Consider the following 10,320-nt stretch of genomic DNA (forward strand, 5'->3'; position numbering starts at 1 on the left):
GGTTAAGTGCACTTGCTATGCTGAAAGTGAATTCATTCATGGGTTGGTGGACTTCGACAAGACGTTATTGACGAGTTTCCCGGATGAAAGATCGTGGTTTTCTTTTCAAGCAATGAACGTCACTGGCATTATCACGTTACATTGTTACAAGGCGCGTTATTTTGGCTGCGGGTTAAGACCTGGAAAGCACGGGTTTCCTGCTCTGAAATGTTGCTTTGGATGTGTTGTTATAGTTGCGGACCACAATGATTGTGTACTACTTGATAACTGGATATATAATGCAATGCTGTATAACAAGGCAATATACCAGTTGTGTGAGTTCAAGTGTCGTTGTTGATGACGTCACTCACATCCCTGTCTCCACTTCTGCTAACTCCTGCGCCGTGTTACGTTAATGTGTGCACTTGTGATTTCATTCATTGATGAGCTGCATTTGTGTTTGGATTTGTGTGTAGTTTCACTGACGAGTCGGATGTTGTCCATACAGTTTATTGTGCCCCACCGGTCTTTTCGTGCCAGAGACGCCACTCCTTTTTTTTTTTTTTTTAATTTATTTCTGATTTTTCCCCTTTTTCTCCCAATTTAGTGGCCAATCGATCCCTATTTTAATTCAAACACCCACCCTCGCACTGTATGCGTTCGCCAACTGCATCTCTCCGGCCGGCAGTCTCGAAGGAGACCGCCTCCCCACTTTTTGTGACAATGCGACTCCAAGCCGAACCACTGTTTTTCCGACACACAGAGACGCATTCACGTGACGAACACAAGCCGACTCCGCCCCCCTCCCGAAGACAGCGTTGCCAATGATTGCTGCTTCATGGAGTCCGGCCATAGTCGGATCTGACGAGACCGGGGCGCGAACCCCAGTCCCCAGTGGGCAACTGCATCGACGCAAAGCCGATGCTTAGACCGCTACACCACCGCGGACAGAGACGCCGCTCCTTAATTTTTTCTCCATATACACTACCGTTCAAAAGTTTGGGATCACATTGAAATGTCCATATTTTTGAAGGAAAAGCACTGTACTGTTCAATGAAGATAACTTTAAACTAGTCTTAACTTTAAAGAAATACACTCTATACATTGCTAATGTGGTAAATGACTATTCTAGCTGCAAATGTCTGGTTTTTGGTGCAATATCTACATAGGTGTATAGAGGCCCATTTCAAGCAACTATCACTCCAGTGTTCTAATGGTACAATGTGTTTGCTCATTGGCTCAGAAGGCTAATTGATGATTAGAAAACCCTTGTGCAATCATGTTCACACATCTGAAAACAGTTTAGCTCGTTACAGAAGCTACAAAACTGACCTTCCTTTGAGCAGATTGAGTTTCTGGAGCATCACATTTGTGGGGTCAATTAAACGCTCAAAATGGCCAGAAAAAGAGAACTTTCATCTGAAACTCGACAGTCTATTCTTGTTCTTAGAAATGAAGGCTATTCCATGCGAGAAATTGCTAAGAAATTGAAGATTTCCTACACCGGTGTGTACTACTCCCTTCAGAGGACAGCACAAACAGGCTCTAACCAGAATAGAAAAAGAAGTGGGAGGCCGCGTTGCACAACTGAGCAAGAAGATAAGTACATTAGAGTCTCTAGTTTGAGAAACAGACGCCTCACAGGTCCCCAACTGGCATCTTCATTAAATAGTACCCGCAAAACACCAGTGTCAACATCTACAGTGAAGAGGCGGCTGCGGGATTCTGGGCTTCAGGGCAGAGTGGCAAAGAAAAAGCCATATCTGAGACTGACCAATAAAAGAAAAAGATTAAGATGGGCAAAAGAACACAGACATTGGACAGAGGAAGACTGGAAAAAAGTGTTGTGGACGGATGAATCCAAGTTTGAGGTGTTTGGATCACAAAGAAGAACGTTTGTGAGATGCAGAACAAATGAAAAGATGCTGGAAGAATGCCTGACGCCATCTGTTAAGCATGGTGGAGGTAATGTGATGGTCTGGGGTTGCTTTGGTGCTGGTAAGGTGGGAGATTTGTACAGGGTAAAAGGGATTCTGAATAAGGAAGGCTATCACTCCATTTTGCAACGCCATGCCATACCCAGTGGACAGCGCTTGATTGGAGCCAATTTCATCCTACAACAGGACAATGACCCTAAACACACCTCCAAATTGTGCAAGAACTATTTAGAGCAGAAGCAGGCAGCTGGTATTCTATCGGTAATGGAGTGGCCAGCGCAGTCACCAGATCTGAACCCCATTGAGCTGTTGTGGGAGCAGCTTGACCGTATGGTACGCAAGAAGTGCCCATCCAACCAATCCAACTTGTGGGAGCTGCTTCTGGAAGCGTGGGGTGCAATTTCTCCAGATTACCTCAACAAATTAACAGATAGAATGCCAAAGGTCTGCAATGCTGTAATTGCTGCAAATGGAGGATTCTTTGACGAAAGCAAAGTTTGATGTAAAAAAAATCTTATTTCAAATACAAATCATTATTTCTAACCTTGTCAATGTCTTGACTCTATTTTCTATTCATTTCACAACATATGGTGGTGAATAAGTGTGACTTTTCATGGAAAACACAAAATTGTTTGGGTGATCCCAAACTTTTGAACGGTAGTGTAGGTCCTTCCTCTCCTGTTTTCTGCTATTTAGAGTTTATAATTCCATGTGCAGGGGTCAAACGACACCTGAATAGGGAGTTCATGGTGACTGTGTATTTGTTGTGATGACTACTCGGCGTTTCATAAGAGAGAGTCTGGGACTTTGAACTCTCTTACATCTGAATGTGCACATTTTGCTTGGACCGAGTGAGCATGTGATGCAGTATGACGTGTAGGTCCTTTTCAAGGACAGTTACTTTCACATCTCTGGGATTTCAGAAGATCTCATGCCATGCCATCAGGAACCCACTCTGTCTTTCTTTTATCATTGTTATTTGTTTGTATGCATGTTCCAGGTTTCTTCTCCTAGATCGCCACCTTGTCGTGGTGGAGAAGCTTGCCAACGATCCCAAGAGCGATGCTGTCTGGGGCTTGGCTCCTGGTAGGGTCACCCAAGGCGGATAGGTCAAGGGGGAGGTTCCAGATGAAGTGCGATCCAACAAAGACCTCAGTGGCGGAACTGGTGGAAGACGTCGCCAGGTCACAAATGGCAGTGAAGGCGAATGAAGGCTGCAACAGAGGGTGGTCCCCAATCGTCTTTGTCCTCCGTGCCATTGGACTCTGGCCACCCCCTGCCAAGGACCGTGTGGTGGCTGCAGGTGCGTCAGCCTCGCCAGGTAAAAAACTGTCACGCGCAGGCGTCCTCCCATTATGCAGCTCCAGGATCGGCCTCTACGCCCACCCGAGGACCCAGGAAGAGGATGGTCATACTCGACCCCAAGTGACCGCCAATGATGATGTTCTAAGTCCTAGCAGAGGTATTCTGTACACCAAATCAAGTTCTCGGTGAGCACCCGGCTCATGTCCCACATTGCAACGAGGCACTGGAGTCCCACTGGAAGGAATCTGACATGTCATACCTGCCATCGTCTCATGAGAGCATCATGATGTAGTCATCAGTATAATGACTAATTTCTGTGTGTCTCTCTCTCGGCTACCCAGAAGTTGAGTAGGGATGACTTTGTATGATATCTGTACTTACTTTAAATAATTAGTGCCATGCATTGATCTAAATTAGTTTTGCTCTTAATTACCTGCTACTTTGCCTTGGAGGGTAAATGTAATGATGGGACATCGGGCAGGTCTCAGATGACATGCACGGCACTTGACTGCAGCAAACCAAAGAACATCTACTCCATAGGATTACAGCAGCCTCCAGAAGGTCCTGCTGATTCAGTACTTCGGTGCTGTGGCCTTTGTGTGGGACACCTCTCATCCTCCCAACCACTCTTGTGTAACAGAGTGAGGGGTTCCTAGACAAGGTTTTATAAAGATGGGTTTTATAAGCCAGTTTCTGTTTTTGAAATTGATAGAGGTTTCATTTTAGATGTTATGAATTAGGATTAAATTAGGATACATTTATGTTCATTTTACAATGATGATGTGTTAATTTCACCCCCCCCCCACCTTCAGTATCACCTTTTGTGATCCGGGAGATTGTAGAGGAGATGGTGAGGCTTAAATGTCAAACAACTTTCACTGAGAACTGGCTTTTGAATGGCATGTTTCAGTGTTTCAATGGGGGGGGGGGGCTGCAAGATGCCAGTTCATTGTTTCTCTGTAAAGATGAAACCCACGTGATGAAGACCTGGGACCAAAGCTGACACAGGCGGTCTGATGTATTACAAACGTCATGAAAAACCTATTGTGACACTGCTCCATGGTAACATCGAGAAGGATCTGCACATCGGCATCGTGTCTCAGTGGAAAAACCACCCACCAAGACACTTCCGCCGCATTACGTGAAGACTGGAGAGAGTCTCAGGTCGTGGGTAAGATGTTGTTCTAGTATCGGCGTCCGGGGTGGCGTAGCGGTCTATTCCGTTGCCTACCCACACGGGGATCGCCGGTTCGAATCCCCGCGCTACCTCCGGCTTGGTCGGGCGCCCCTACAGACACAATTGGCCGTGTCTGCGGGTGGGAAGCCGGATGTGGGTATGTCGCCTCCTCTGGTCGGTCGGGGAGGGGGATAGCGTGATCCTCCCACGCGCTACGCCCCCCCCCCCTGGTTAGACTCCTCACTGTCAGGTGAAAAGAAGCGGCTGGTGACTCCACATGTATCGGAGGAGGCACGTGGTAGTCTGCAGCCCTCCCCGGATCGGCAGAGCGGATGGAGCAGCGACCAGGGCGACTCGGAGAGCGGGGTGATTGGCCAGATATAATTTGGGGGGGGAATAAGATATTGTTCTAGTATCGTGTAACCTAACTCCATCCTCCAGATGGATAAAAAGACAATTCATTAAGGGAGAAAAGTCCCAGATTTCAGCTTTGACATATATCTTTATCCCCGCATCTTGTTTTTGTCTGTTTTGTTAGTTTGTGGGATTTTTCCAAAGACCGTGATGTTATTTGAGGTTGTAAGTTGTAATGTCTTCATTTCTGTGTGTTAAATAAATACCTGCGTTATCATGTGAGCTGAACAATAACCCACTGGTTTTGCTGCTTTCATCTGCTTTATCGCCATCTCCTTCCAGCCTCGCTGCTCTGAACCGCTATCGGGCCTCGCGTTTGATTCCCTTAATCGAGTTTGGTGGAAAAACAAACGGTCAATGGAGAAGGTATGTAGCAAAGGGGGGATGGGGGCGGAGCTGTAAACCTGACTTTTGGTCTGATTTAGGATATCCAAGCATCCCCATAATAACCCTTACTCCATGCCTACCCGTCCTCACATGGGTTCAACCTCAGCGGCTGACACCGAGTCTGTCCCTGTAAGGGCTGTGGTTTTCCTCTCCTCTTTTTTCCACAGAGGAAAGTTTCCCTCTTTTGCTGCGTCATATTATCTTTAAAAGGCTCCGTAAAGATGTCAGTCTGCACGGTGGGGGGGCCTGAGAGCGTGACAGCGTAAGTGCTTCCAAGGTGAAAGGTGAAGAGAGCTGGAGGAGGAGGGAGGAAGATGCACTCGGGATGACCCACCGCTGCGTGCCATCTGAGAGCCCACCGCTATATACAGGCCCCGGGGGAGGTCACCTGCTGGGACCCGTGGACGTCTGGAGAACTTCACTAATACAAATGCGCAGTATCCTGGTCATTCACTGCAACCGTAGATTGTTGGAGAAACTGGCAAACGAGTGTCATCGTGACAACAGTGTCTTTGTCACAGATGGAGTAGAAGGTGAGCTACTTAGTCTCCCCCCCCCCTCCATTGTCCATGAAGGGGATATCTGGGGTAAAAGTGCTGTAGGAGGAATTTGGTTCTCAACAATTTGGCATGGTTGCTAGAATCCCTCCCATGGTGTTGACCTTCAGCAGTTGGGCCTATTCCATAAGAGTGTTACCTAATGAACAGATGCCGCTTGAGTAACGGAGAATTAATGCACCATATGGCCAAACTCCTGAAGTTCTTCTCACCAGCACTAATCTGCAGAGCCTGCTATGGCTACTTGTTTATGACACACGTAAGCTTGGGTCAACTCAGATTCATCAATACTGCAGTGTTAGCAGGCAGAAGATCTCTTGTCAGGCTGTTTATTACAGTCCGGCCAAGAGCTGCGTATGCTGCAAAGTCTGGCACCTCCTTCTTCTTAGAGATGGGTCTTTTTAAAGTGATATTTTCTGATCATCACTCAGTGGCATTTAATATGTATTATGACCTAATGAAGCCTTTTAAGACTTCAGTCTGATCCTTCACCTTCTTCCTAGATTACATGAAAACCCAGCATCTGTGTTGCTTTAAAGGGACGAGACCTTTTCATCGTGTTGCATCGTTCAAGTCTTTGCTATGGCTTCTTCTGTCAGTAGTGTTTGGATGAAGTCCACCCATCCATTCATCCATTACCCAAACCGCTTATCCTGCGCTCAGGGCCGCGGGATGCTGGACCCTATCTCAGCAGTCATTGGGCGGCAGGCGGGGAGACACCCTGGACGAGCCGCCAGGCCATCACAGGGCCGACACACATTCACACCTAGGGACAATTTAGTACGACGGAGTCACCTGACCTACATGTCTTTGGATGGAAACCGGAGCACCCAGGGGAAACCCACACAGACACGGGGAGAACATGCAAACTCCACACAGAGGACGACCCGGGACGGCCCCCAAGGTTGGACTGCCACGGGGCTCGAACCCAGGTCCTTCTTGCTGTGAGGTGACCGCACTAACTACTGCGCCACCGTGTTGCCCCGTTTGGATGAAGTCTTCTGAGGGAAAAGAAAATCTCAGAGCCACAACTGTTAGGTGTATTCGTTTTATTGATTATCATCATTACGCAATGGCAACTGGATTGTCAGCTTTGAATTGTTTGTTGGACAAGTAGTAAAGTAGGACAGTAGAGACGTTTATGAAAGGTTTAATGACCCGGGGCAGCAGGAAACAGGGAGACTGATAAAAAACCTCGGGCCGCAAAGTGGTACAGATGTCTTCCTGCTGCCCCGGGTCACAGACGAAGAAGCGTTGTTTGCCAATATGCAAAAACATCCCGCTTAACATCACTATCATGGCACACTAGCAATGCTCAGCCGTTATCGCGGTCCTTATGTCGGTTGGCACCGAAACCTGCGATGACCCTGGCGTGGCTGCACAGAGACCACATGCCAGGCCGCCTGCATCTCCTCCACGCCGGCCCTGCAGAACAACCACACCTATACAGTCATGGTGGCACCAAGAAACAACTCACTCACAGAGACCAGGAACTAGTTTCCTGGACTTTGGTGTGTTAGGCCTGAATGTTATTTACATCAACAGGTGAGTGTGCTTCCTTAACTCCACTCAGTGGGTACACGGATGTCACTGACTGTGCTGTACCGACAACTACTCTGCCTGTCGACATGATGTCATGGTCAGTGAGGTTTTTTACACTAAGAATGATTTTTGGATGTGCCCCTTTCCTAACCATAACCAGTGTGGCACAAAGGTCCAGTCCCTCTGGCCACTGGGGATTGTGATCGGGCTCAAAGGCTAAGGTGGTGTCTTCTTTAAAGGGCTTAGCATGTATTCTACATTTCACTTGTACAGAACTAGATCCTCGCTAGATGCTCGCTTGTTCGCTCAACACTCACTGGCAAACAAAGAAAATGGAGGTGGTCAGTATTGCAGCTTGGAATAGTATGACGTGAACCGCCTGCTTTACTTGATGTAAAGTCAGAGAGGTCTGTGTGTGGGGTGTGCCTGGTTTCTTCCCTACATTCAGCATGGCGTCTCTCAGTGTGGCGTAAAAGCAAGGATTATTAATGTCTGTCGTCATTACAGAGGCTTCATATGCAGCAACATATTGAGCAGAGGGAGCAAATGGCGTAATGAACTTATCTCTTTATTTGTTTTTATGAGTATAAATGTTGAACAGCTCACAAAGCTAAAAATATAGTCATAACTGGGATAACCATATCCATATCGTGATATAATAAAAGAAAAAACTGTGAAAATAAATTATTTGAACAATTACAAACATAATAACAATAATTATAATAAACGGTCTCAACTTAAGATTTATAAACTTTTTGTTTTCTTTCCTTTAAAATAGTCCATAAGCAAAAATCCAGCATATTTTTTCATTGAATAGCGTAAAGAGGGTTCTCCGTCTCTGTCCAAGGCTGGTCCCCCCCCCCCTTTTTAATCTCTCACATGTACAATATTCACAGTTCCACACATCTACTGGGCACATACCACTGCTGGAGGAGGGGGGGTACGAGGTGGAATTACATTTTTCTTTTCTGTTGCAATGTTTATGGCCGGGGAAAGAAAGCAGAATATAGCTCTCCGATCTTCTCCAAACAAACTGGCAGCCAAACCGCGAGGTGTGAAATGGGCCTCCTTGCCTGGTTCCTTGCTTTTCAGCGCTCCCATGGCATCTTCCAAATACAGCGAGACATTCAAGGTAAACAACGTCTTCAACATCGTACACATTTGTCCTCCGGCGTGGTGAGTGACAGACCCCCCCCCCCCCCACGTAGATTTGGTAACCGTCTTAATTTCCATAAACATTGCGTTCACTGTGCTGACCCCGCCCCCTCCGTCTCTCAGCCCATGGCCGTGACCATGTTGGAGTGGTGCGGGTGCCCGAAGGAGGGGTGTATCGGGGTGGGGGTGGGGAGCATGTGTCCGGCGTGGCTGAAGGGGGGCAGGTGGCCCATGGACATGTGTCCGGCCAAAGAGGCGGCGCTGAAGGGGGAGCCCTTGTCCTGCATGCACTTGGAGAAGTCCTCGTAGCTCTCGCAGCCCCGCTTGATCTTTTTGGACTTGTTGGACATTTTACGATTGCGCGTCTGTATTCCCTCTTTCTTCATGGTAAGAGGTCGATTCACCTGGAAGGGAGACGTGAGAGGGTGAGCGAGCTGGATGAGACCCTCTGATTTTATTTCTATTTCAATTGCTTCTTTATCACGCATGCATTACAAGCAAAAATGTCTTCTTTTTTTGTGGGGGGGTTCCCCCTTTTTTCTCCCCAATTGTACTTGGCCAATTACCCCACTCTTCCGAGCCGTCCCGGTCGCTGCTCCACCCCCTCTGCCGATCCGGGTAGGGCTGCAGACTACCACACGTCTCCTCCGATACATGTGGAGTCGCCAGCCGCTTCTTTTCACCTGACAGTGAGGAGTTTCACCAGGGGGACGTAGCGCGTGGGAGGATCACGCTACCCCCCACCCCCGAACAGGCGCCTCGACCCACCAGAGGAGGCGCTAGTGCAGCGACCAGGACACATACCCACATCCGGCTTCCCACCCACAGACTGGTCCCTACACACCAATTATGTCTGTAGGGACGCCCGACCAAGCCAGGGGTAACACGGGGATTCGAACCGGCGATCCCTGCGTTGGTAAGCAACGGAGTCATATGCATGTCAGCATATGTTGAAACCTGTTTCTTGAAAACTGCAATAAATCTTTTTTTGGGGGGGGGAAGGCATCTATTCCTTGCACTCATAAAACTATGTTGGGGCATAAAATCCTGCAGCTGTTGGAGGCGCTGCAGTGCCGCTCGTGTGATGCTCGCAGGGATGAGGCCCTGTCCCGTAGAAACACTTCAACACGACGACAGGGAAACAAAAAACACAAAACAAAAAACACAAAGCAGCGAGCCCAGCGGTGTGTGAAAGAGAGGCACATGCATCCCATCACCCCCCTTTCTCCGCGTTCTGCCTCAAGCAACCAGCGAGTCCCGCCTGTGCAGAACTTCCAGTCTACTTAACCCCGCCGGCTCGGCTAGACTAACACCGGGAGTCAAAACCACTTACGTTGTGCAGTTTGTAGTACAGGCCGCAGGCGTTGCATACGGGGTCCCCGTTAGAGTTGCGCCGCCACAGCGTGGTGGTGGTGGTCTGGCAGTTGGCACAGCAGGTGCCTGCTCGCCGGGCTGCGGACTGCGGAGACAACACCCACCGTGCGTTATTGCGCACGCATGGCACCATGCACCACACCGCTCACACGCACACGAAGCTCTGTCACTGCACTAATCCTTCACCATAAGATGACATGAAAAACTCGTAAAAGCCGTTACCTTGGTTAATTTGATGTTAACTAAACGGTTAATTTATGAGTCTTTGGGTGACATTCAGCTGGTAATTGGAATAAAGGTTATGGGACTGGATGGTCCCATGACATGGCGAATGGATTCTTCACATTGGATATCACATGTTCTGAACTTGGCCACGCCAGCAAGAAAAATGAGCCGTTGAAGGGAGTGGAAACGCTCAGCCAAACTGATTATCTTGCAGCCAAGACGCGGTGAGAAGTGCTTTAGACGCCACTTAGACCGGGAGCCGTGCACT

The 10,320-nt window shown here is 48.2% G+C and overlaps 1 protein-coding gene across 1 annotated transcript in view; it reads right to left on the reverse strand.

The window, feature by feature from the left end:
- Positions 1 to 7,845: 7,845 nt before the first annotated feature.
- Positions 7,846 to 10,320, reverse strand: part of gata2b (GATA binding protein 2b) — a 13,783-nt gene continuing 11,308 nt past the window's right edge. The window contains exons 5-6 of the mRNA XM_056273505.1: positions 9,787 to 9,912; positions 7,846 to 8,857 (exon numbers count right to left, since the gene is read on the reverse strand). Of these exons, the coding sequence (XP_056129480.1) occupies positions 8,573 to 8,857; positions 9,787 to 9,912 (411 nt within the window). The 3' untranslated portion in view covers positions 7,846 to 8,572. The remainder of the gene's footprint in view (positions 8,858 to 9,786; positions 9,913 to 10,320) is intronic.

Source organism: Lampris incognitus, chromosome 2 (assembly GCF_029633865.1).
Source record: "Lampris incognitus isolate fLamInc1 chromosome 2, fLamInc1.hap2, whole genome shotgun sequence".
In the NCBI taxonomy this organism is placed as follows: domain Eukaryota; kingdom Metazoa; phylum Chordata; class Actinopteri; order Lampriformes; family Lampridae; genus Lampris; species Lampris incognitus.